This window comes from Panthera leo, chromosome A2, assembly GCF_018350215.1.
Source record: "Panthera leo isolate Ple1 chromosome A2, P.leo_Ple1_pat1.1, whole genome shotgun sequence".
Lineage (NCBI taxonomy): Eukaryota > Metazoa > Chordata > Mammalia > Carnivora > Felidae > Panthera > Panthera leo.
The window spans coordinates 74,688,414-74,716,397 of NC_056680.1; the positions used below are offsets into that span (position 1 = coordinate 74,688,414).

The 27,984-nt window shown below is 41.1% G+C and overlaps 1 protein-coding gene across 1 annotated transcript in view; it reads left to right on the plus strand.

Annotated features, from left to right (window-relative positions):
- The first annotated feature begins 2,645 nt into the window (after positions 1-2,645).
- Positions 2,646-27,984, plus strand: part of LOC122213148 — a 29,871-nt gene continuing 4,532 nt past the window's right edge. The window contains exons 1-6 of the mRNA XM_042927329.1: positions 2,646-2,821; positions 6,630-6,820; positions 7,947-8,008; positions 15,264-15,324; positions 20,160-20,489; positions 21,981-22,103. Of these exons, the coding sequence (XP_042783263.1) occupies positions 2,646-2,821; positions 6,630-6,820; positions 7,947-8,008; positions 15,264-15,324; positions 20,160-20,489; positions 21,981-22,103 (943 nt within the window). The remainder of the gene's footprint in view (positions 2,822-6,629; positions 6,821-7,946; positions 8,009-15,263; positions 15,325-20,159; positions 20,490-21,980; positions 22,104-27,984) is intronic.

Consider the following 27,984-nt stretch of genomic DNA (forward strand, 5'->3'; position numbering starts at 1 on the left):
TTAGCATCTCTGAGAGGGTCAGGGTGCTGAGGGGACCACAGGAGGCAGCAGCCAGGCTTTGGATGAGAAGCTGAGGTGGGAGCTTTGCATCCCAAGGTGTGCTGTGAGTCGGTAGGGGTGGGTTCGGGGCTGGTAACTGCATAGGACAATTCAGAGGGAGAGGCTGAATCCAGAAAGCAGGGCCAAGGGCAGGAAGAGGGCAGCAGGGAGACTGTGAGAACTAACTCTCCTCCCGGGTGCAGTGATGGCATCCTGGGGTCAGCAGGAGGGAGGGAGACAGAAGGATGAGGAAGGGGACAAAGGAGACAGAACTAGCCTGAAAGGGGCTGTTATAAACCAGAGAAAACTATTTTCTTTTTTTTTTTTTTTTTAAATTTTTAGCATTTATTTATTATTGAGAGACAGAGAGAGACAGAACATAAGCTTGGGAGGGGCAGAGAGAGGAGAAGACAGAGAATCCAAAGGAGGCTCCAGGCTCTGAGATGTCAGCACAGAGCCCGATGTGGGGCTCGAACTCACAAACTGCGAGATCATGACCTGAGCCGAAGTAGGACGCTTAACCGACCGAGCCACCCAGGCACCCCGAGGAAACTATTTTCAATTGGTAAGTTTAGTATCTCTTCCAACATCAGAAGGAGAAAGAGATGACACGTGTGAGTTCAGCAAGGATGACGCTCCCGTCCCCTGCCACACACCATAGATGTAGCCTGGGTTTGCTCTAACCACTGCGCCCTGCTCAAGGTGCCTGCGTGAAGGGGGAGCGGGCACCAGTGGGGAACACAATCCATCCTGAGCCCTCCCCGCCCTGTACCTGGAGCAGGGCTGTGTGAGCCTGGAAAGAGCGCCTTTTTCTAATTTTCTGCCTAGGTTGTGCCGTGTTTTAATTAGTAAAAAGGAGGCTTCTGTGCTATGGGAGACCCTGTTCAGGAAGAAGTAACTACAGAGTGGTGTGGACAAGGTACAGAGTTTTCAAAACAACTTAGTCCATGAAGCTTCCTGAGCTGAAAAAGATAAACTAGTCTCCAAAAAGAATCGTCCAAGAACCAACGAAAATACTGTTGTTTGAATCTAGGAACCAAATTTTACCTTTCAGAGCCTTGAGAAAATAGTCATAGGGAATGTAGTAAAACAACAACAACAACCACAGAAGCCTGCATTTGCATAGACCCTGGTAACCCAGGGGGGTGCAGTGAGAGGAGGAGGTGAGCTGGAGCTTCTCCAGAACCTTCTTCTGTGGAGCAGAGATGCCAGCACCCATCCCAGGGATGGTGTGAGGTTATGAGATTAGAAATCCAAATGCTTAGCGTGCAGCCTGGAAGAAGGACTTGGTACTAATTATCAGTATTTCTTGTAATTTTCACTTCTGCCTCCATTTCTTAGAAGGAAATAATTGGGACATTTACACAAAAAAACCTTCCTTCATTCATTTTGTAATATTACTATCTGCACAAGATATACCTGTGTCTCTGTCTCTGTCTCTGTCTCCGTCTCAATCTCTATCTACGTATCTGTGTCTATGTCATTATCTCTATCTCTATTTTTCTCTAGCTCTAGCTCTATCTTTCCCTCTATCTCTATCACTATCATCTATATCTATCCATTTACCCCCCCCCCCCCATCTAACTATCTGGAAATGGGCTGGTGGGATTGCTGTTGCCACAACCTGACCAATATTCCCCAGACAAATCAGAAACCTTATTAGAATTTGCATGGAAGGGTGGCCCCTGCTTAACCCGCTATTTTCTTCCCTGACACCAGCTGTCACACACACCTAACACTGACCTGAGGCTTCTGGAAAGCAGGGTTCTCAGGTCTCCATCTTGTCCTTGGAGGCAAAGCCTGGGTAGACAAGATGCCCAGTTACAAGCTGTCATCTGTCCTTTTTCTGGGCTAATGAGCTTCTTCTTCCCTCTGTTCAGATTGTGTGAGAATCTTAAGAAATTATTTAATGCTTCCTATGAATATTTGGAGAAAAGTCTGCTCTATTCTCTCTCTCTCTTTCTCTCTCTCTCTCTCTCTCTCTGTCTCACTGGTTAGTCATCAAAATGACACGACTGGAAATATCTATGTACACAGTAAAACAAAAGATAAATACAATATGTACAGTACTCAACATTGCATCTGTTAACTTAGCCATTAATTGGTACCAACAAAAATGAATCAGACTTTAGAGCATCAGATACACATTTGGTCTCTTATAACACCCGCTCAGAGACAGAAGAAAGCAATAAATTGGCAGCACTGAGACACCCTGTCTCCTCCACTGTGATTCTTTTTACAAAGTCCACAGAACAGAGTAGATGGAGCCACGGACAAATGGGTACAAAGTATGAGAGGAGCCAGGAAGTCGGCCCCAAGTCCTCTCTTCAGTTCTGGTCCTTTTGCACATGGGCAACCTCAGCCCCCGTCCCAGTTTCAGCCTCAGCCCACCCCATGCTCTCTGACAGGTACCTCAGCTCTAGAATCAAGAGGAAAAGAAGCAGACGGCCACCAGGTGCACCTGCAGGATGGCAGCCTCTTGCGCCAGCTTCCCGTTGCCTCCTGATGACAGCCGCTGTCTGGGCTTGTGGAGAACAGCCTAGTGAGTCAGGGACCCTCAGCAATTCGTCCTGAGATTTCCAGGGAGTCTGGGTGACACAGGCCGCATGACGAGGGGACTGGGATGGAGGGAGGGCAGGCGACTGCGGTCCCAGACGGGACTCGAGGGCCGGGTGCTGCGCCACACGAAGGCAGACGGAGGCTGGTGCTGCTGGGATACAAGTGCCCGGAGGAACACCCTTGTGTGCGGTTCTGTGACCTCGCCAGGGTCTGCGCATGCCTGGTGGGTAATGCAGCCTCGGTACCCACTCGCTGAACGGATGTGTGAATAGATGAATCTTAGGGAGCAGTACTGAGCAAGCACATTCAGGGTACTTCCTGTGATGAATCCTCAACCGTGCATTATAGAGCCTTGAGAGACATACGTACACACAGACACATACATACCTGTGTGCACATACATGTAGGCACATTATTATTACAGAGTGGTATGTAATCTATTATGTTCTCATAAGTGTATATGGAAGAAATAGTCTCCTGTTTAAGAACATGGGTTCCAGATGTGGCACATGCACACCATGGTGGACTATACAGGTGTAAAATAGATGTGAGATGCAGGGTTAATTGCAATTTATGTCCTAGCAAGTCGCAATTGGAAACTGAAATTTACCAATAGTACCATTTACAACAGCAACAACAATATCAACAAACATATGTAATACATAGAGAAAAATTTAGCCAAAAATATGAAGGATTCTTACGCTGAAAGCAGTAAGACTTTAATGACAGAAGCTGAAGAAGAACTAAATAAACGGAGAGATATACCATGTCCATAGATTGGAAAACTCAACATATTTTATTTTTTATTTTTTATTTAAAAAAAATTTTTTTTAACATTTATTTATTTTTGAGACAGAGAGAGAGCATGAACGGGGGAGGGTCAGAGAGAGAGGGAGACACAGAATCTGAAACAGGCTCCAGGCTCTGAGCTGTCAGCACAGAGCCCGACGCGGGGCTCAAACTCACGGACTGTGAGATCATGACCTGAGCCGAAGTCGGATGCTCAACCGACTGAGCCACCCAGGCTCCCCAAAACTCAACATATTTTAGATGTCAAACATTCCTCAAACAGATAAGTAGATTCAATATAATCCCAATGAAAATCCCAGGAGGACTGTTCATGGAAATCACTAATCTGGTTGCAAATTTCATATTGGAAAGCAAAGGACATAGCATTGCCAAACCGGTTTTAAAAAGAGATCTAACACTTACTATTAAGACTCAATGATCAAGACAGTGGGGTTTGGGTAAAAGCAGAAATGGATAGATAAGAGCAACAGCATCCAGAAATAGGACAACACATAAATGGTTACCTAATTTCTAACAGGGTGCCAAGGAAATCCAATGAACAAAGAATTGACTTTTCAACAAATGGTACTGGAACAAATGTTCATCTATCTGGGGAAAAAACCTCAATCGATGTGAAACATCACATACACAAACTAGTTAAACATGGATTCTAGTCATAAATGTATAACCTAAAAAATAAAACTTCTAGATGAAAATACAGGAGAAAATCTTTGTGACCTTGGGTAAGGCAAGGGTTTCTCATATAGGACACCAAGAGCAAGGTCATAAAAGAAACATTTGATAAATTGGACTTTCTAAAAATTAACATTTCTGCTCTTTGCAATACTATACATAGAAGGAAAATTGCAAGAAAATGAAATGAAAATCCACAGATTAGAAGAAAATATTTTCTACTTTAAAAATTTTTTTAATGTTTATTTTTTGAGAGAGATGGAGAACACGTGCAGGGAAGGGACAATGAGAGAAAGGGGCAGAAGATCTGAAGCAGTCTCTGTGCTGACAGCAGAAACCCCAACATGGGGCTCAAACCCATGAACCATGAGATCATGACCTGAGCGAAGGCAGACGCTTAACCGACAGAGCCACCCAGGCGCCCCTAGAAGAAAATATTTTCAAAAGACATATCAGAAAAGACTGGTGTCCAGAATATGGAGAGAAATATCACAACTCAATACTAAGAAAAGAAGCCCAATTAAAAAATGGGAAAGAGAAATAGTAGAATGTGGGCAGAAGTCACCTAAAATCTCTTCTGTTCTGTTGCTGGTAGAATTTTAATGTAAAGAAAATACAAAAAAAAAAAAAAATTGAAAAGAGGACCTGTATGTGATCAGAGTCGTAGAGAGCTGGGAATGCACAGTTCCCATCTTACAATAACATCCAAAAAAAGCAGGACAAACTGAAATTTAATGACTGAGCCCATTAGAGAAGTGAGGTTGCAGGGTGCGTGACATACTCAAACACTGGAGACAGATGGACACTTGCAGAGAGACACAGGATGTGAGCATTTGCTGACCTTAAACAGATGTCCAACATACTCACTTGGTCACGGGATTCAAGTAGAATTTATTAACGAAATAGTGAGAGCTGAGTATAGACTAGTGGGGAGTGGGAATGCTTGAGAACATAACCAGGGTATTTCCCAGCACCTCTTAAGATTCTTCTCCAGGAAGCCCACAAAACTCTTGCAGGGAAGGCCAGGGACAATCCACACAAAGCCTCCCCCTTGGTGCTGCAGGAGGAAAACAGCAACTACCACTGAAATCCACCCAGACCCGATCCACCCCGTTACCCCTGGAGACAAGAAGTGACTTCATCTGCAGGGGAGGTGCTGGTGGAATCTGCTTCGGTTGAGAGAAGGCAAAGGAGGTGACCACCAAAACTTTTGCCGGAACATCTCCCCTATGTCCCAAGGTAACAAGATGTCACCTGCAGAAGGATAGGCATCAAAATCAAACCCATGGCCTGAAGTAGGGGGGCACCCACGGCATCTGGGGGAGGGGGAAGAAGGATTTAAAATGTTTTATTTCTGAATCCTTGGATTGTACTCCTGAAACCATTATCACACTGTACGTCACTAACTGAAATTTAAATAAAAATTTAAAAAAAAAGAAAATGTCCCATCTCAGGAATAGAGGCAGGAATTCGTACAAAGCCCACGTCCTTAAGATCCAGTTTCACTGTATCTGCTTAAAAGTGGGACTTAATAAAAATACCAGAGAATGTGTCCTTTCCCGACCTTTCACCCCCATGACAGCAAACCTTGAGTAAAAGTAACCATGGAATAGAGCTGAGAGAGAGCGAGAGATAGACTTTCTCTGGGGAGCAGAACAACGGAAGCCTCGAAGACAAGTGAAGGGACCAAGGCAAAGCACAACTAAAGAATTTTTAAGTGTCTGGACTCTGGCAACAACACATTTCAACCCTGATAACTTAGCGACAACCAACTCCAGATCCGGTCTAACTCCTGCCTAGTTAACCCAAACCCCCACACTAAAGGCCGAGCAGAAGGAAAGGTGTGCTGGTTTTCAAGCACAAAACATATTTACCTCAGTATCCACTCTACCACAGCACATGGCCAGTTTCCAACCAAACACTCGGAGGCGTACAGCAAGTCAAGAGGAAACACAGTGTGAGGGCCCAGAGCGGTCACCAGACCCAGACTGAGACATACTACAGATACATGGTGGAAGTATCAGGAATTTAAAATAACTATGATTAATATGTTCAAGGCTCTAATCCAATGGAGAGGTGGACAATATGGAAGATCAGACGGGTAAATTCACCGAAAATTATGGAAAGTCCCAAATGGAAACTATGGGAAAGAACCAAAAGGAAAAGCAAAACTAAAAACCACAGCAACAGAAATGAAGAACGTTCTGAGAGGCTCACCAGTGGATATAAGAGATGTAAGGAGAGAATTAGAGAATCAGATAAATACAGGACACTAGAAATTACCCAAACTGCAATCTGCAATGGAAGGACAAAAGAGACAGAGAGAGAGAGAGAGAGAGAGAGAGAGAGGAAGCAGGTAATCAAAACTCACAGAACTCGAAGAACTGTCCCCCTCTCTCTCCCTCTCCCACTCTCTGTGTTAAACCATAAAGGACTTTAGTCCTTTAACAAGAAAATGGCTTCTTTACACCAATATCATTGGATGGTAACAATCACCCAGCGGTCAGAGAAATCTGCTGATAAAGTGGGTTAATAGCCCTGTTTTGCAGGACTTTGGGGATAAGTACTGTGGGTCTCTTCCTCTGGTTCTTAGCTGTGTGCTCAGAGCGCCCCTTCCTCTTACGGCAACAGCCACCAGATCTGCAAGGTGATCAGCCCCGTATTCAACCACCTCTCCTGACAAGTGCTGGCAGAACGTGGCTCCTGTCCCGGCTCGTCCTGGTGGCCTCCCTTGGCAGCTGTGAGTGGCTTTACCCACGGGGTGTTTCACTCAGTAAAGAAAGCTGATGTTAAGCACGGGCAATCTAGTCAGCAGAAGGCCCCACATGGTCATTCAAACTAACCTGACAGATTCCACCATGACCTTGAATTCTTCAGGAAGAAAATGTAAATCTTGGACCCCAACTTTTCCATTAATAGAGAACAAATGTGTACTATTTTAGTGAATGTCAAAATTTCGCTAATTGTTGCTTTTGTTTCTCTTTTAGATACAAATGGCGACATTTTAATAACACATCTCATACCATCGGTTACCAAGAAAAAGGACACACAGCATTTTTATTTATTTATTTTTTGTTTATTTTTATTCTTGACATAGAGACTGAGTGTGAGTGGAGGAGGGGCAGAGAGAGAGAGAGAGGGAGACACAGAATCCAAAGCAGGCTCCACGCTCGAAGCTGTCAGCACGGAGCCGGATGCAGGGCTTAAACTTGTGAACCACAAGATCATAACCTGAGCCAAAGTCGGATGCTTAACTTACGGAGCCACCCAGATGCCCCAAGAATCACAGCATTTTTAGAATGCCACATAACAGGTGTCTTAAAGATGAATGTATAATAGGGGCGCCTGGGTGGCTCAGTTGGTTAAGCGACCGACTTCAGCTCAGGTCATTATCTCACCGTTGGTGAGTTCGAGCCCCATGTCGGACTCTGTGCTAACAGCTCAGAGTCTGGAGCCTGCTTCAGGTTCTGTGTCTCCCCCTCTCTCTTCCCCTCTCCTGCTCATGCTCTGTGTCTCTCTGTCTCTCAATAATAAATAAAAACATTAAAAAATTAAAAAAAAAATAAAGACGAATGTATGATATACACTAGTATCGAATGATGTCAGACCAGCCTCTAAAACACATTCTGTGTATTTCCTCAAGTGAAAATGTACAGGAACAAGGTGTTAGTGAGGAAAGATGTGAAGCCAGGAAAGGACAGAGGGATTTGCCAGCGAGCCTGAGGATACACCGAGTTAATGAGGCAGGTGCTGGGCTGTATGACTGCACCTGCTGGGATCCACTGTATGGAAATGCACCACTGACACTGAACAGAAGCCCTCCCACTATGCCACACCCCCCAAAACATATACCCACACCTTTCTAGCTCCCAAGGACCTGGCTACTGTCTATACAGGACTTGTCTCCTGCATCTGTGTCCTCAGCAAGGTCTGAGCTAGGAGCCCAAGGACGCAATCTGTGATGTTTCTTTCAGTTAGGTCACTCGATTCTTATCTCTGTTGGGGACTGAATGGCTTTTGTAAGTGTCCTGAAGTTTCCACTTCTCCATCTATAAGAAGCTTCCTGGGGAGGAAGCCATATCCAGTGTGCAAAATGGTTTTCTGGCTTTGAATGAATAATGAATGAATGAATGAATGAATGAATAGGAGAATGATGAAAACCACAAGGTCTTTGTTGTTTTCTTTCTTTGTTTGAGAATGAGAGAGAGAGAGAGAGAGAGAGAGAGAGAGAGAGAGAGATAGCATGAGCAGGGGAAGGACAGAGAGAGAAGGAGACACAGGACCCAAAGCACACTCCAGGCTCCTAGCTGTCAGCACAGAGCCTGATGCGGGGCTCGAGCTCATGAACCTCGAGATCATGACCTGAGCTGAAGTCAGATGCTTAACCAACTGAGCCACCCAGGGGCCCCCATAAGGCCTTTGGAGTGATAAAAACCTGGATTTGAATTCCTGCTCAGCCACTTAACTGACAGCACGATCCAGGAACGTTACTGGATCTTTCTCATAGGGTTGCTGGGGACCGAAAGAGGTTCCACACAGGACAGTTCGAGCACAGGGTCAGCACATCACAGTGTCCGTTCCCATTACAACCGAACTTCTTCTCTGAGCCATCTCAGCTAACACAGGAGCTCAGGGACTCTTTAAAAGTCACATCTGACATTGTCCTTCAAACAATAATAAAATTTGCATCATTTTGAAATGCTAAGAATTGTGGATATAGAAAGAGTTGAGGATAAGAGTCGAGGATAATAAATCAAAGATATTTCTTCTCCAAGATTTTTGTTTATTCACAGCAGAGTATAGTAACATCATAGCATCTAAAGAAATAACTATAGTAATTGTTAATATTTCCTCAAATTTGTAAACTTTCTACAAACTACCCATATATAAAATGCACCTACTTCTGCATAATGTGGTGGGATTATTATCTCATTTATTATTATAGAGTAGTAAGGCTTTTCTTCCAATTTTCATGATAGCCATATAGCTCCCACACTGTTGCAAAATATGATGTAAAATCTAAACTTCAGAGTGAAACAGAGCTTAAGGGTAGGTGTGTTTGAAGCAAAACCTAAAGGAAAAAGTGAAGTTATTGCCTCCTGAAGGAAGATAATGTTGAGTTATGACAACATGGGTGTTTTGGTGAGGTTCTAGAATCCAATAGTTCCATATCCCAGGAACATAATAAAATAACACTGAGACGGATCTTAATGACAAGGTCATTCCTCCCCCGTACTTTACTCTGATGAATAAGGCCTCCACTGCCTCCCCAGTCCTGACTCAAGACCCCTCTTTGAGAAAATTCTGAGTACTCACCGGCAATGCCAACACTACGTAATTCTGTGCATCTTTGGCTTGGGTTTGTAGGTTGACTATACTCCTTTCTTGCCTCTTCACTGTTTTTCTGTCCACTTCAACTTGTTCAAGTGCCTCTGATTTCTCTCCTTTGCTTTTTAAAAAATTAATTAATTAATTTTTGAGACAGAGAGAGAGTATGTGCACGTTCATGTGAGCAGGGGATGGGCAGAGAGGGAGGGAAAGAATCCCAAGCAGGTTCCACACTGTCAGCACAGAGCCTGACAGGGGGCTTGAACTCATGAACTGTGAGATCATGACCTGGGTCGAAATCAAGAGTTGAACACTTGACCAGTTGAGCCACCCAAGCGCCCCTCTTTCCTTTGCTTTTTAAATGAAGATACCAAAATTAGAATATCTCCGGATCAAGTTTTTTTTAACTGACTGTGGGGAATAAGTTTAGGAATTCCCTGAGCTTGCACCAATGGGTTAACAAGGCTTAGAGCAGAAAGCGGTCACAGGATGGAAGTGTCCAGAAGAGATAAATGGGTAAACAGGGCGATAGACCTCCACAGCAGGGTGAACTTGCCTGGAGCTAATTAGCAAAAAAAAAAAAAAAAAAAAAAAAAAGTGCCTTGTTGACCCTGAGGTAGCATGCTCAATCTGTCTTATCCAGTAGGTAAGTTAACATAAGCAGACAGGGTGCCCGCTGCCTGCTGTAAACAGCCATCTGCACAGCACCAGGATTTTGTTTTGTATTGACCCAAACCCATAACACCACATATCTTTGTTGTTGTTTTTTAAATTTTTTTTAACGTTTTTATTTATTTTTGGGACAGAGAGAGACAGAGCATGAACGGGGGAGGGGCAGAGAGAGAGGGAGACACAGAATCAGAAGCAGGCTCCAGGCTCTGAGCCATCAGCCCAGAGCCCGACTCGGGGCTTGAACTCACAGACCGTGAGATCGTGACCTGAGCTGAAGTCGGACGCTTAACCGACTGAGCCACCCAGGCGCCCCAACACCACATATCTTTGAAACCTCCTTTCTCTCACACACGAGTTAATGATCACTGTTTTATTGTCTCTTTCTGCACGTAACCCTTCTGATCCTGATAAATACAGAGCAAAGACCCTTACTCGGGGCTCTTGTCTCCTCCCAGACATTAGCCTTTCTCACATTTAATTCTGCATTCACTCTCTTGCTGGACAGAGAGAGAACTCCAGACTCAGAGTCTGCAACAACCGAATACCACACAGAACAGCGCACATAGGTTGCAAGCTGTCTAGGGGTTCCTTGGAGAAGGCCATAGTGCACTGGTTCCAACAAAAAATAGAGCCCCTGTGATGAATCCTATATGGCTCAATCAAGATTACAAGCAAGACAAGCCCAACTCCTCCTTGGACACACATAAGAAAGACATAAAATCTTCTACCTGATAATCAATTATGTGTCCAAATCCAATGAAGACACCTGCTACTATGCCTGCTAGGATCTTACTCTGTCACACAGGCAGAAGGACCTGTAAGAAAACCTTCTTTATCACTAACCCTCAACTCCTTTCTCACTTGAGCAGCCACAGCAGACACTGCCCTGCTCTTAATCACAGGTTTCTAAGCTGTTGGAACAGGAAGGTCCCTTTGGACAACATGGCCCAATGCCCACACAACGAATGGGCATATGGGAGCCCAAAGTTGGCAGATACCTTGTCCGAAGCTAGTTAACCACAGAGGTGGGGCTACACCTGCATATCTAAAGATCACAGAACAGCTTCGAAGAGGCTTCTTCTTTCAACATCTCAGACAACTGAGTTTGTTTTCAAACTTTAGTTTTAATAAGAAATCCATTTTTCCACGGGAGATAGAATTCTACAAATTTCTTCTTTTATTCCAGGATAATATTGTCATCATAGAAATTATTTTCTTATTGTGCATTGCATGGTAAAGATTTGTGTTGCCAAATGGTAAACGTGGCTGCTAAAAAATGGAGACCATTGTTCACATTACTCAAGTATATGTCTGTTGGCATGTTTGCATTTTCAGTTACTGAAGTGAATACTCCTTCAGAAGTATAATCCAAAATTGCTAATGGAGCACACCTGGTGTTCGTGAGAACAGAAGGGCTTTTCCATTGATGTGGTCTCTGAGCGGTTTCACACACTTGAACACCTGGAAATCAAAATGTCTTAATTCTCTGAACACTTTTCCTGGTAATTTATAAAAGTCCTTGGTAGACCACTGGTCCCTATCTCTTCTTTTTTTCTTTCCTTTTTTCTTTCTCTTTTCTTTCTTTCCTTCACTTATTTCTTTCTTTCCTTTACTTCTTTCCTTTACGTCTTTCCTTCACTTCTTCCTTCCTTCCTCCCTTCCTGTCTTCTTTTCTTTTCTTTTCTTTTCTTTTCTTTTCTTTTCTTTTCTTTTCTTTTCTTTTCTTTCTTTCTTTCTTTCTTTCTTTCTTTATTTCTTTCTTTTTCTTTCTTTCTTCTTTCCCTCCTCTTTCTTTCTTTCTTTCTTTCTTTCTTTCTTTCTTTCTTTCTTTCTTCTTATCATTTCCATTTATTATCAGCACTTTTTCGTGTCTACTACCCCCCCCAAAAAAACAGATATTTGGGTCAATTAATCTGAGGAAAAATAAAATACCAGATGCCATGAAGCCTATATCCAAGGACTTCCAAGGGAACCCAGAAGATCAAATCTCCAGAACAAGGTTTCTACCTGCTGGTCATGCCATGAGGCTCAGAAGAAGGCTGACATCTTTTTAGAAGCTCTAACCAGTGTGATAAACTCTAACCAGGCTGGATCAAGATATCTGCAGAAGGAATTAGGCTCATAGTAACTCCTCCTGGTAAGTAACTTTGTTCTATTTGGATCCTGTGAATGAGAAACTGACAGAATTTTTTTAGAAAAAAACAATGTAGGATCACATCAACATATAGACAGCAATTTTGTAGCTACTGGTCACTCTATATGGAAACAAAACTACTTGTAGACAGCTTATTTTCCTCCCTGCTTACAAGAAAGTTGAAATTCTACCTTTAGGAAACACACCTCATAAAAGGATAGTTTCAGTCTTGAAATTAAAATATGTGTGTAAAACATTGCTGTACATAGTTAGTTCAAGAAGATTTCTTGTAGACCCCGTTTTAAGTGAGAAACACTTTAAGTACCTCTGATGCTCCATTCTTAATGAAGAGTGCTCCTTTCTCTACCAACCTGCAAAGCCTGTATGATGACCTCTGGTCTCATCTTCAAGAGCAGTGCAATGAAATTTAGGTCTTACAGGAAATGACCAAAGAACATCAATAAATCCCACTTATTCTTTTTTTTTTTTTTTGTCCCACTTATTCTTTATTCCAGCTTCTTAGAGGGTAGGCTGAGACTAGTCAAAATTTGGGCTCTCATGGCTCCTGTGATATTGCCTAGAGATGGACCAGTGGAATGGAACTTGTGAGCTCAGTAAACCATTTCAGCTCCGGAATCCATGAAAAGAATCTGGCTGCATGGTTTTCCAGTCTCATGTGTTCCTTTATTGTCTCAACAGACATTTCTTGACAACAGTTTCTACATTCGATGCTAAAGATAGAAGGTGCGAAGGCACAGTCTCCACACTCCAAAAAGCTTGTAGTCTAGTGGGCAAGTAGTCTACATTGTGGCTTGTTGGGCCCCTTGTTTTTCAGCCTGTGGCGGTCAGAGACACAGAATGTCTTAGGTTCATGAGCTCTTTTGCTTTCTTAATTTATGTACTACTTATTGCTTATCAAATTCATACATTTTGTTTAGTGGAACATTGGATAAAGGAGCCCCAAACCATCCCATTACATAGAATAATAGTATTAGCAAATATTTATTGAGGGTCAGATACCACGTTGAATAGTTTCAGTGCCTTATCTCAATCCTCAACAGCCCTGCCCAGAAGACCCTCTTTTTCCACTTTCACAAGAAAAACAAAAACAAAAACAAAAACAAAAACAACAACAAAAAACCTGAGGCTTAGGGGTGCCTGGCTGGCTCAGTCAGCTAAGCACCTGACTTCAGCTCAAGTCATGATCTTGGGGACCTTGGGTTCAAGCCCCACTTCAGGCTCTATGCTGACAGCTCAGAGCCTGGAGCCTGCTTTGGATTCTGTCTCCCTCTCTCTCTGACCCTCTCCCACTCGTGCTCTGTCTCTCTCCTTCAAGAATAAATATACATTAAAAAAAAGAACCTGAGGCTCAGAGAAGTTCAGTTATTTGCTTAAAGTCACATGACGAGTTACTGTGGCAAAGTTTGAGACCCAGTGGAGACTTAACCGTTCCAAAGAGTCTGGTGTAGACCATTAAGTAATATTGGAAAGATTAAGCCATATTTTAAATTCTAAATATTTACTCCTCTGAGCCTAACCTTTTCAATCAACTCTTTAGTTGAACACTTAATAGTAAAGGCTTATTATTTGTATTACTGCTCATGCAGAAAACAATGCTTCTTAAAAAACAATGCACTAAAATAGTCCCTCTCCCCGCAAAAAGATCATGTCAGACTTGTTGAATATGCATTTATTGAATTCTCACAGTGTGATTCTTAGAGTGTTTCTATAAAATGACAAGTTCTTTGGGACACCTGGGTGGCTCAGTTGGTTAAGCGTCTGACTGTTGGTTTCGGCTCAGGTCGTGATTTCCGAATTCCTGAGATGGAGCCCCTTATCTGGCTCTGCGCTGACGGCAGGGAGCTTGCCTGGGATTCTATGTGTCTCTTTCTGCCCCTCCCCTGCCCCCACTGGCACACATGCGCTCTCTCTCTCTCTCTCTCTCTCTCTTCCTCTCTCAAAATAAACAAACTTAAAAAAAAAACCCGACAAATTCTTTTGACACCATTGCATTCAGTCTTCTTTTTCCGCATCGGCATCAAGTGCGCCGGAAACACTGACTCCGGCAGAGGAGCTGGAGCAGGTGACCTACACGCAGGACTGGGCCGCATGACCCACAGCTGCCTTTCCACTCAGGCCGGGACAGCGGCAGAAAGACCAGACTAGACAGGATCCCCTGATGAGCAGCTCAGGATTTTACATCAGTGCTCTGGAAACGGTATATATATAGATATAGATATCTATCTATATCTATATCTATATCTATATCTATATCTATATCTATATCTATATATCTATATCTATCTATATCTATATACCTATATATACAATATATATAAATATATACTTATTTATATATATAGGTGTATATATATATAGGTATATATATATATTCAATATATATAATATAGGTATATCAACATATATATCAATATATATTGATTACATACACATAATGAAGTCTAAAGAGGGGTCTCAGCATAATAGGTTAAGAGATCATCATTAAGATTTCAGACTCTGGAGCAACTCATCTGGTCTACCATCAGTGGGAATGGGATTCTGGAAAGAACTTACTTTACAATCAAACCAGGTACCCACCCCGAGTACGTAAAACAACAACAACAAATATCTGTAAAAAGATTAACTTTTATTTATTAAATATTCAAATATGCTATTTCTATTTTTGTTCTTCTTTGAACATTATAGAAATAGTATCTGTAAATTACACTCTAGGAAAAGAACTGGTCTGATACATGAAAACTTCTTAAGAAAAGAGGTTTAGAGGATTCAGCAAAATACTGAGGAAAGGTAAAACCATACTCTCCAACCCGTGTGAGGGAGGTGGAAAGACAGAACCCAGCTGCTCAGGCAGAGAGGGGTCAGTTCATCCATTCTTGACTGCGTTCATATCTAATATGATTTGGCTTGAGATTCATCTTTGTTTAATGTTAGCAGGGCCTGTTTTTACATATTTATTTAAATACTGAAAAATATGGGCTCAATTTAAAAGGGGCACAAAGGGAGATTTCTGTAAAAGCTTTTCAGACAGTGGGCTGGGTATGGCTGGGGCCACAAAGTGTTCGGTGCTGGCACACTGCTCAGGGTCACAGGTAAATATTCTTTCATTCTTCCATATATCGTAGGGAGGGGAGGCAGGCGATGCCGGGGCGGCAGGCTAGGTGCTGGTGTTGGCTCAGAATTCTAGGATTCAGTCCCAGTTTGGTCACAAATGGCAGCGGGATCCTTGGAGAGGTAGGTGACTGTGTCCCAGTCCTTGGGGGTAGTTGCCGCCTGAGCTTGTGTGGACGACATTGACAAGAAGCTAACTTGCTAGAGCAACTGGGGGTCCCTGAGGGGTAGGGATGTTAGGTCCCTGTGAGATTTTTGTGCTGAAAGGTTTATTTAAAACCTTTATATTTTATTTATTTGGTTCCAAAAATACCAATGGAAAAGAGAGAACAAAAAATTACTTAACTTGTCCTTTTGTCACAAGGTGATTCATATCAGGTATGGACACATTTAACTGTGTAAACATATTCAAAGTCATAAGCTGAGTTTGTTTTTTCTAAATTCAGACTAGTAAATGCGTTCATTCTTCATTAGTCTTAGAGATGCAATTTTGCCTGGATGAGGGGGAACATCTCACAGGGAGGTTTCTAGCTTAGCAGATCTAATCAAATACAATTTCCCAAGAATTTTCACAATGCTGGTAAAATACTGGAAAAATAAAAGAAATTATATATTTTGCTTCCCTTAGTGGTTGTGATCACAGATACAAATGAATTCATAAATTGTGAAGCAAGTTTCTGGTTCTCTTTTTTTCCAAGTGACTACATACTCCCATGTAAATTCTAGCAATCCAATTAGATACTGATGACAGAGATATAATTCAGGAGGTTCTGAAAAATATGTTAAGAGACCGTGGTACAGAGAAAAATGTGAACTTTGAATCTGAATCTATCATGTTGTGTATATTCATCCTTTAGCAAGTAATTTTTGATTCACTGGTTATTGCTTTCTTAAAATTATAAAAATAATACATGTGCATTATGGAAAAAAACTGGAAAAGAGAAAGAATAAAGAAAAAGTTAAAAATTTATAGGGACACTTACTACTGTTAATATTTGCTAAATTCCCATCCATTAATTCTGTCAGTGTAAGAACCATCTCAAGGACTAAATGTTACAAGGACTAAATGAAATTAAATATGGAAATGACTACCACAAGGGTTGGGACATGTTCAGCCATCATAAATAACACTTCTTCAGAATTCAAATTACCACCCACTGGAGTTCTTTATTAAAACAAGAGTACAGAAAAATATATTAATTACCATGTAGTCTGCAGATCACTTTAGATCAAATGGTCAGGTTTGCAGAATACTTTTAATTCTAAGACTCATTGTTGCCAGTTTGTAAATGATTAGAATGTTGTAAGCATTACCTCAAATATTGTTAGCCTGACTATGAGATGATTTCTCATTTTTCAGTAGAAATACCTGGATGTAAAAAAAATGGGATGGTCTTGCAACTTGAATATATAAACTTATAATGATATAGTTATAAGGTCAAATATTAATTGATAATGTTTTATATCTTTATTAGATTATACTTACAAATTAAAAGTGATATCATTATGAATATCAGTTGAGAAATACTCCTTCTTTTGCCCTTATATTCATTAAAAATTTTGTTCAGACTCTTCACATGCATCTAAAATGTACACTTTAGAGCAAAAAAAAGTACTCATGGGCAATCTGTAATTGTCATGAAAGGGTCTGGTCTGAGAACAAGTTGATCACGACAGGTAAGTTTTCTGACTTGACACATTTCCTTTTCGGATGGTGAAAGGGTGTGGTCAGAAAGCCTGGGCTTTGGGCTCAGGCTGACCAGAGCTCTGGCTCCACCACTTACTGTTTATGTGAACTTGGGTAATTATTCTCTGGCCTCAGTTTCCTAATCCATAAGATGGGGTAACAGTATGTATTCAGAAAGAGTAGACCAGAATTAAATGAGAGACTGTGAATAAAGTACTTGGCACGTCGTCTTACACAAAATGGGTGCTGGATGGAGGTTGCCCCATTTCGAACCTAAAGGGAGAATTGTATCCACTATGGAGGGTGGTCTGTAGCCGATCATACTGACAAAGCAGAAATTCTCCAGAGGAGTCAGCTGTACTTGTAACTGCTCCAATGGGAAGTTCCCTTGCTGTCCACGGATACACAAATAACTTGAATTTAGAGGTAGTTGCTTCTGTTTAATGGACTTAATGGACTTTTCTTCCCTTACTTGGCAACAAAAATGAAATGAAAATGTGTTTTTTTTAAATCTTTGTAGTTCTAAGTACTTTAAACCTTAATCCTTGATCATAATTGATAGAAACTCTAACAGGAACAAGTTTGGGCTTCATGCTTGTATTTAGTAGAAACACAATTACATGTCTAAAATATAGTTAGAATGTGGGGCGCCTGGGTGGCTCAGTTGGTTAAGCACCCGACTTCGGCTCAGGTCATGATCTTGCGGTTTGTGAGTTCCAGCCCCGCATCAGACTCTGTGCTGACAGCTCAGAGCCTGGAGCCTGTTTCAGATTCTGTGTCTCCGTCTCTCTCTGCCCCTCCCCCACTTGTGCTCTGTCTCTATCAAAAAAAATAAAAAATAAAAAAATATATAGTTAGAATGTACTTAGAAACATAGAGATATAGTTAGTACTTTTAAATATACTTAGAAATGTCGTTAATTTTAAATTCATATTTATATATGAAATACTTATAATTTATTTTTAATAAAAGTAAAATGAGAATAAAATAGAGAAACTTTCCATCAATATCAATAGGCAACTTTGAAATGTCACACTTATAAATATTGTGGTTGACATTTGATAAATTTATATAGAATTCACACAGCTTCATCATCATAAAATTATAAAACTCAGGCAATTAACCTCAAATTCTTTTTCTTATATAAGGGTATCAAACAAGTTTATTTATTGTGTAAACAGGTTTCTATTTTATGCATAATGAAAATGATTGTGGCCATAAAAAACACTGTTAATAAATTTAAAAAAGAATGTTGAAAGAAAAAAAAACATGTAAAATAATTACCCTAAAGACAAACACTAACCATATACGATCAAGTACACTATTAATGCTCAGTTAACTATCACATTGAGAAAGTTATGAGAGTTCATTCTGGAAAAGAACGAAACTTCCAGAATCTAGCTGAGGAAAAGGGACAGGAGGTAAACATCATGTCTCACCATCAAGAAATTTTCTTTACTGTGATGAACCAGAAGTATTTCTATAAGAAAACCAAATTTCCTAACATGAAAACTAGATCTTTAATGTATTAAATGGGGGCTAAAATGAATTAAATATCATGTAAAATTTTAAAATTAAACTTTTTTTTACATCATATGCTTTTTAAAATAAAAACAAAGTATATGGTTGGAGAAGTATGCAGTGCTTTACTATTATAACCAATGAAATACTATTTCTTACTACAAGCAAGATGTACAAAATTAAAACAACCACGCTATGAGCTAATTCTATTTACCGCATGAATAAAATCTCATCATTGCTTGCTTACTGATTTAGTATAGAACTCAGGAACTTTGTGGCACAGGCAGAAATTCTCAAGATTTTTTTTTCTTTTCTTTTCAAAGAAGAAATCCAGAAATCCAATTATGCTTAAGAAAATGCCCATAAAATTATTATTCCGAATCCAAAATAGCCCAAAAAGAAAATGAGTAAATAATTAGTGTTTCAGTTGGAAATCAAATTGGAAAGGGTTCTACTATTTATAATTTCAATCACTACATTAACATTAAATATATAATTAGGTAACATTCCAGCATTCAAGTGACAGTCCCTTGAAACCCATGATGGTTTTTTTTTATATGTTTTGACATTATGTCTACAAGAAACTCTGGAACCATAACTATTAACATTACAGCAGTTACATATAACGTTATTGAGCAGGTAAAAACAAAGAAACTTGTGGGTACGACAAGTTCAGCAGGCTTGTAGGGCAGATCCAAATTTGGGGGGAGATGCTAAGCATTGAAGTATGGTGTCTTTTTAGTCATGTGTCAACTTCTAATGAAATTCCAATATAAAGTGTGATTTCCGTGAATATTTCCTAAAGCAAAACAAAATTGTGACCAGTGCATTATTTGATAAGGTTAATATAAGAGAATTTCTGAAAATAATCAGTAAGTTTTTTTTATATAGAAGTTTTGGAAATATTGCCACATTGCTTCTAAATTCAAGGCATTGTAAATAATTTGGAGGTGCAGCTTTAAACATTGTCCTGCTCAAAATTCTGGTGTGGCTCAGATGTGAGAGCAAAATGTTCTAAAATTCAGAAATCAAGAAGAACTCCAGTGTCAGAGGTGGGCATGGGATTCTTATTTGAAGCTAAAAGCTCAACTTAATAGATTGTCAAGTATGCCTGGAAATAATTCACACTCAAACAAGTGACTGTGTATTGTTTAACAAAATTCCATGTTTTAAAACTTTTTTTTTGAAAGTTTATTTATTTATTTTGAGAGAGAGAGAGAGAGCAAGCAGGCTCCACACTGTCAGCACAGAACTCGATGTGGGGCTTGAACTCACAAACCATGAGATCATGACCTGAACCAAAACCAAGAGCTAAACACATAAAGGACTGAGCCACCCAGGTGCTCCACAAAATTACATGTTTTAATCTGGATTCTGCCACTTAATAGCTGTGACGTTGGCAAGTTTCATAACTACTTGAACTCCTTTTCCCATTGAAACTAAGAAAGCAAGAATTTCATAACCCCAGTGTGGACGAAAGCCCCTGGTAAGCACTAAGACGATGGCAACTTTTCCTTCCTTTTTTTTTTGTGTTAGGTGGTTCCAAACCATACAATGTTTGTGTTTCTCTCATAATAGTTCTAACTGCCACTCCAATTTCTCCCACAGCTAAAAGCCCTGATGAAGACACTTCCCCCAAGCCCACGATTTTTCTTCCTTCAAATGCTGAAAGAAAACTCCACAAGGCTGGAACATATCTTTGTCTTCTTGAGGATTTTTTCCCTGATGTTATCAAGATAGATTGGAAAGAGAAAAATGGCAGAGTAATATTGAAATCCCAGCAGGGAGACACCATGAAGATTAAGGACACATACATGAAATACACCTGGCTGACCGTGAGAGAAGACTCAATGGGCAAAGAACACAAATGTATCGTCAAACACGAGAAGAATAAAGGAGGGGTTGATCAAGAGATTCTTTTTCCTTCAATAAACACAGGTATGTGCATGTACACATGAATATAACCTCCCAGAACCCTATTTTTCCCTGATGGAATACACCACCTTTTCTGTCAAGAATTAATGGAAAAGAAGCAAATAGAAATCTTTCCTTAATGTTGTTGCCTTTAATGGTACCATAACTGTCCTGCTATTTCCCCATAGAATTAAAATAGTATGGGCTTTGGAACATACAAAGAAACAGAAAAAGAAAAATTCACTTAGCCTTTCTCGCCTCAGTTTCATCATCCAAAACATGGAGGTCATAATGATGTTTCTGAGGGTCACCGTATGGGTGAAATGAGACAGTACACGTGAAAGCACCTAGCAGCCTTGTATCCAATAAATGCTCAAAAAGAGAATCCACTTTTGATGATTTTACTTGATCAGGAAATAAAAACAATTGCCCATCCTTCAGGAATATTCTACTCAGCAGTCAAAGTCCCTCTCACTTCAACCTTGCTCTGCTCAAACATAAGCCATAACAAATGAGTTCTAGGCAACCAAATTGTTGTTCATTTGAGGGAGGCAGATGACAGCTCAACAAAAAATGGTACTTTGGTCCCTGACGTTTTAGTGCAGTTTTGGTGTTTTCACATTGACTTTTCTCTACCACTGTAAGGTGAAATTTGGTAAGTGAAGACTGAGTGAAGCTTACACATGCACACGTGCGTCCATTGTACACAATGAACATTTCTTACCATTAGTAAATGCTGCCCAGCAAACACTTCCTGCCGTCCGAGTGTGCGCCAGGCCTGGAGGGGATGCAGGAGGGAGCACTGTCCCCAGGAGCATCACTACAGTAGGGCAAATACCCTTTTCCTCTCGCTCCTGTCACCCGTGATTCAGGCACAGTGTCCCAAAGGAGCCCATTGATGTAGACGCTGCACGTATTTAGACAGTGTGGGCAGACCTGAATGTGCTCTGGCCCCACTGTGACCCAGTAACTCTCTAGACTCAGAAGTCAAGTCCTGAGCATGGACATGCCAGACCAGGGCCCCAGAGGGCCCCTAAGAAGGAACCAGTTCATACTCTTCCCGGGGGTTATCAAGCCCCTCGCAAGCAGTGGGGAACAAGCACATAACAGGGCATGTGAAGAGCTTTCTGTATACAAGTCTCAATTTCTGACATCAGTCTTCATCTTTTTGGGTCTGGTAAGAAGAAAACCATAGACCCACAGTGGCAACACTTAGCTTAAAGCCTCAAGTCACTCAAGCAAGATTTAATACTTAGCCCAAGCAATTTCAACCCCCAGAACAGTAACCTATAACCAGTTGACATGGGAATTTCCTGGTCAGCACTATTAAGTTCATGGATTGACTCCTTCTGTCCCCCTTTTCTGCACTCCCCTTCTATTGTTAGAAACCTTTCCTTCTCTATAACCCATTGGAGGTCCCCTCTACTTGCTAGGTGGGATGTTGCCAGACTCATAATTCACTTGATCAAAACAGCCATTAGATCTTTAATATTTACTTGGTTGAATGTTATTTAGCAGATTTGGTGACGGGATCCAAAGTGGGCTTCCAGAAGGAATCAGAGACAAGTAGAAACACAAGGCCGGTAACCGTGAGCCCTTCGAGTACACTGTCTACATCACCATTTTCAAGTGCCGCGGGTGAGTTCCTGATCGCACTGGGCTTCCTTTCCGGGGCAGGTCACCTTGGGCTGGCACATTTGTCTGGAGCCCAACTAAAGTGGCAGAAGGATCTGCCAGGAGCTAAGCCCCTAACCCATCAGACCACAGCTCCCCAGGTGGAAACCTCAGTGAGCCTCCAGGAGAATTGTTGGTGCCACACACAGAGCATCGTTCTGGCCAGAACGCAGTATCATCCCTTGCTTACAGCCCACACCCTAAGGTGCACATAATTGTTTGTCTGGTTTTGTGTAGATAAAGGCTACTGCTCACAAGGATCTCAGATGCAGAAAACCCCACAAAATTGGCGGGCATGAGTCAGGCATTTAAAGGCTGTTAGAATGCTCATCATCCCAAGAACACTCCCTTGATAGTGTAACTTGGTCAGGGAAAGGGCTCAGTTGGCACTAAGTAACTCCTCAAACTGAGAAAACATCCCTCCAAGGAGCTACACTCTAAATCATGCACTGTCCCCATCTGAAGACACATCCATTTTATGTATTAGTTCGGGTTCGAGAAGCCCCCAGTCTGAGCTTATGGGATCCTTAATTCTAAAGAATCAAGTACACCACCCTCCATTACACCTGCTTATTTTACGTCTAAGAACCATAGTCCCAGAAGTGACAGATACCTATCAAACATGGCAAAATCTTAGGTAGCTTGCTTTGTGTCCTGAGAAACTGGCTTTGTAACTGGGGTTGGTGACCCCCAAAGGAGGCCAAACGGAAATATGGCTACACCTCATTTGCGGCTACATATGGCTAAACAAAAGGGTGTGTTCACTTAATTTGAGGCTAGAATCCCACAGATCTGCTTCCAGCCCCCAGAGCAATTATGACCTAGAAATACAATAGACATCATGGGGAACTTTCCAACTAGATAAGATTATTTAAGAAGTGTGTTTAAAAGCAAGTGTTCTCAAATTAAGGAGGACACTTCCATTAATTAATAAGCAGAAGCCTCCAGAAGGTTTAAATTCCAAGGTAGTTTCCTTGAAACATTCATTGCAAAACCCTAGTGAAAATTAAAGATGGAACAGGAACCTATAACAACAAAACTGTAAGACTCACGTAACTCCCCCCTACTTCCCTCCTTGCTCTTTGGGCCCTCACTCCAGTGTGAAATGTTTCTCGCTGTGAAAAGACTCCACAGCTATAAACAGAAGTCAGCCAAGTCAATGGCCTTACAGACACCCCCGTATGTACCTTCATAGGAAGAACTCCACATGAGCCCCGCCCAGAGTTGATGAAACTGAGGGTTCTTCTGGAAACTGCTACATTATTTCCTTAAACAGTTAAGTGATTTCTGGTAAATACCGTGGCCAGCAGAAGGGGTCCTGCAAAAACTGGCAGAAGCCATCCAAGGGTGGAGACTCGAAGGAGAATCCACTTCTTCCAAATTTCTGCCCACAATGCCTGGTCCGGAGAGGATAACAAAATTTCCTGTTGTCCCACCCTTTCCAAATCCACACCCATTGCTTATGGATCCTTTCTCTCCCAGAGACAGCCGTTGCCTCCTTGCTGGTGTCATCCTGCACCACTGCTCTTAGCTCTCTGCCTGCCTGGGACGTGTGGCTTATAGGTTTCTTCCTTTGGCTGTGACTGTGGGTGACCCTGGATCTGTGGAGGGCAATATTCTCTGCACCCTCTCTGGGGACCCATCTTACACCCAAGGGGGTTATTCCATATGCCAGAAATACTTAAAATGTAAACTATGCACTCAGAGGGAAGGAAGACAATTGAGGCACATACTTGGATCAAACTTTGATGTCATTTCACGTAAATCCAAGTATTTGAGACACCGAAACCAGCTGGACTGACAAATGCGAACAGAACTAGAAATGCAGCTTTTGGGTCAATCCAGAGTGCCCCTGTTCCTTCACCCACCCCCACACTTCTCGTAGTTCTGGAAAAGGGCTTATAGATGGTTGGCTTTTGGAAAAGAAAGTCTTTCTTGGAGGAACTTGCATTCTTTCTTCACCCTTAAAGTGATCAATCTTATCACACTTTTGACATGTAAACACAGGCCACAAGCGCCCAGGACTGAGAGAAACAAAGGAAAAGAGACCGTTTTAAAATACAAACTGCTAAAGGCCTCCTGTGCCTAAATCCTGGCTCAGTGTCCTTCATAATCCTGGGGACACATATAAATCTTAACACTTTCTCCATAAATGTCTCCATAAACATCAGTGACTCAAGGGTCTTTGCAGCGATCTGTGTGTCCACAAATACACATTGTCAATGTGAGATATTTTTCTCTCTGGAGACATTGTCAAAATTAGTTTGCAAAGAGCTCCATTTCCTTGGTTTGAAGGTAAGCACTTGCAAGGATTGGGCATTCTAAACCTCTCAGAATGATAGAAACTAACCAATGTGTGTTTCAACTTCACATGATCTGGGCAATTATTTGGTTGTTGTTTTAAATAAAATAGACATATTTTTTAGAGTTATTAGCACTAAAATTAAAACTTTCGCATGCGTGGATTTACTAAAAGTCAAATAAGTAGATGTGGTCTCTTCAAAATCTTAAAGAAAATAGCTTGGGATAATGATGGATTTTGATATTTCCTAACATTTTTCTTTTTGAGTTTTAATTTTAATTCCAGTGTAGTTAACAGGCTGGGTTCTATTAGTTTCAGATGTACAATCTAGTGATTCAGCACCTCATACATCACCCTGTGCTCATTGGGATGAGGGCACTCCTTATTCCCATCACCTATTTAACCCATCCCTCCCCACGTCTCATAAATTTTTTATGGGTAATTTCAGCTCAACTTCATGAACAAGTAAATTGAAAGATGTAAATAAAATAACTTTTTTAAGATAATGTTTTAAATAGTCTCCCAAATCTTTTTGGTGACCTAAATCCTTAAAGTTCTGCTGAGTTAAGTCAAGTATTAAATTAGATAATATTCATTAAATATCTAGATCATTTCCAAGTAAGATAAAACACTCACTTGTTAGTTAATGAACATAGGTTTACCTACTTTTGGTTTTGGTATTGCAGAGAAACTGAAGATAACTTGGGCTTTTTCAGAAATGTATTTTGTGACTTACTGAAAGATTGTTTTATGATGATGCACATGTTTCTAGACTTTTTGAAATGTATCCATAAATTTACCAATCTAAGAAATGCTGGTGTAACAGATCACAATTGCTGGCTTATTTTATTTAAAAAGATTTAAATATTTATTTATTTTTTAGAGACAGACAGAGTGCAAGCAGGGGAGGGGCAGAGAGTGAGGGAGACACAGAATCTGAAGCAGGCTCCAGGCTCCAAGGTCTGAGATGTCAGCACAGAGCCTGACACTGGGCTCAAACCCACGAAGCACAGGGTCATGACCTGAGAGGAAGTCCGACGCTTAACCGACTGAGCCACCCAGGCTCCCCAACAATTGCTTGCTTATTAGCTTTCATTAAAAATGAAGTTTCTAAAAGAACAGAATTTTAATAAATGTAATTCAGACTACTGGAAATAATAAGGGAAACAACCTGGAGTGCAAGGAAAGTAAGATGTGTTTTTTTAATAAGAAAAAGTATGAGAAATGGAAATATGTTTTTGAGGGAGGGAAAAAAAAGATTTTTTCCTAGGCAAGCCTGGTTATCTGAAGAGGCAAACTCAAGAAAAAGCCTGAATGTAAAAGAGAAGTTGTACAAGGGGATGTTTGGAAAGGAATGTTATGTGTGGTCAGGATCGGTTAAGACTGGAAGGAAGAATTTTTTAGGGCGCCTGGATGGCTCAGTCGGTTAACTGTCCAATTCCTGATTTGGGCTCAGGCCATGGTCTCAAGGTTCCTGAGATTGAGCCCCTCCCCGGCTCTGCACTGACAGTGTAGAGCCTGCTTGGGATTCTCCCACTCCCTCTTTCTCTGACCTTCCCTCACTTGTGCTCTCTCTCTCTCTCAAAAATAAACAAATATTTAAGAAACATCACCCTTCATACTTTCATCAAACGTGAAACCCTTTCTTCCTCTTCTCTTTTCCTTTGCTTTGGCGATGGCCCTCATTTGTTTCTCCCAGGTAATTGCTAGCAAGGGTAAACTCTGGACTTTAGAGGAAACTTCTATTTCAGACTAGCAGTAAAGGTAACTGATCTTAGCTTTACTCAAGCTAAAGAAGACCTCTCATTGGTTGACTTCCCTCAGTTTACATCCTGAGTTAGAAGGGACCTCCCAGGAAGCTTCCATGATCCAGGATTCCCTCCTTTGGAGGGGCCCTACTTCCCTGGTTAAGGATAAATTGTAAATGAGGTATGTTCAGGACCTTCTCCTTCATTCTTGAATTTGTTGCAGAACCTCTTACTAAAGTAATGGCTGCCCAACAAAAATCCTTAGACTCTGGTGCAAAAGTACTTCCTGAAAATAAGATAGACCTTGATTATCTCTTAGCTGAGCAAGGCTGGGTCTGTCCTCTAACCAAGACCACCTGCTATACCCCGATTAACAGGTCTGGGGAAGTTAAAACTCAATAACATCAGGTCACTGAGCAAGACTCTTGACTTCAAAGAGTTACTCGATTTTCATTGCTTTGAGTCTTGGGAACTATCCCTTCAAATTGTACTCCAAACATGAGGAATTATCCTGTATTTTGTAATTACAATAAGCTGCCTGGTGGTTCTCTCAAAAGCTTTAAATGCAAGTTCAGAGCCGGTTACCTGCAAACTAATGATGTCTCTAAGATTGGAATGTCAAAAGAAAAGAAACCAAGAGAACAGAATGACCAACTCAAACACTGTAGAGCTGAAGCGGTAACCTCTGAACATTCACAGGCCAAAAGGTCAAGACCTGTGAATATCACAAGAGCAACCACAAAAACTGTGAAAACTTCAGAGAGGTTGCTGAGTGCTGTTAATGCCTTCAATTGTGTCTCTCTAAGTTAAACCGGGAGTCTGATCAAAAGGCAGAGCTGTTAAAAAGAAAACCACAGTCTCAAAATGGCCTCACTCAACTTAAGACCCCAAACCAGTAAACCAAGACTTCATCCCTGCCCAGCTGCAGTTTCAACCCCCAGAACTGCAGCCTTGAATCAGCGAACATGGGCATTTCCTGGTCCGCACTAGGCAGTTTACTGATCGACCCTCTCCATTCCCCTTATGAGAGTGACCTTGCAATAATAATGTTCTTTGCTAATAACCTTTTTCATTCCCTATCTTTAAAAATCTCCCCATTTCTGTGCCTCTTTGGAGCCCCTCTCTACTTGCCAGATGAGATATTGCCCGATTCGTGAAGAGATCAGTCAGATCTTTAAAATTTACTCGAATGAATTTTTGTGATTTCACAGATTCTTAGTGTGTCCAATGATCAAATTAGGGCCACACATTACCTTCGCTTTCAGCTGGACTATGATGAGAGCACATGAAATTATGTCAGTAACAACGCTTGATCTTGAAAGCATAACATGGATTAATTTTTTTTACTTTTTGTTTTTTATTAAACATTTTTAGGTATATTTATTTATTTTGATGGGGCGGGGAGTGCAGAGAGAGAGGGGGACAGATGATCAGAAGCAGGCTCCATGCTGACAGCAGAGAGCCCGACGCGGGGCTCGAATCCACCAACCATGAGGTCTTGACCTAAGCCGAAGTCAGACACTTAACCGACTGAGCCACCCAGGTGCCCCACGGATGAATTTTTTCATATACTTATTGTATTTATTTATGTCCTTCCTTATAACTAACTAAAACAAGATCACACAGGCAGCCTTAATTTTTTAGCTCTGTAGCTAAGAAACAGAAAAGAAGCAAATGAGCACAGCATAAATTTAATGTAATCATTGGGCTGAAGTATCCTCTTAAGTTTTGATTTCTCTAGTGATTGGAGAAAAGTAAAAGGTATAGTAAGTTCCATGGTGATGTGTATGATAAG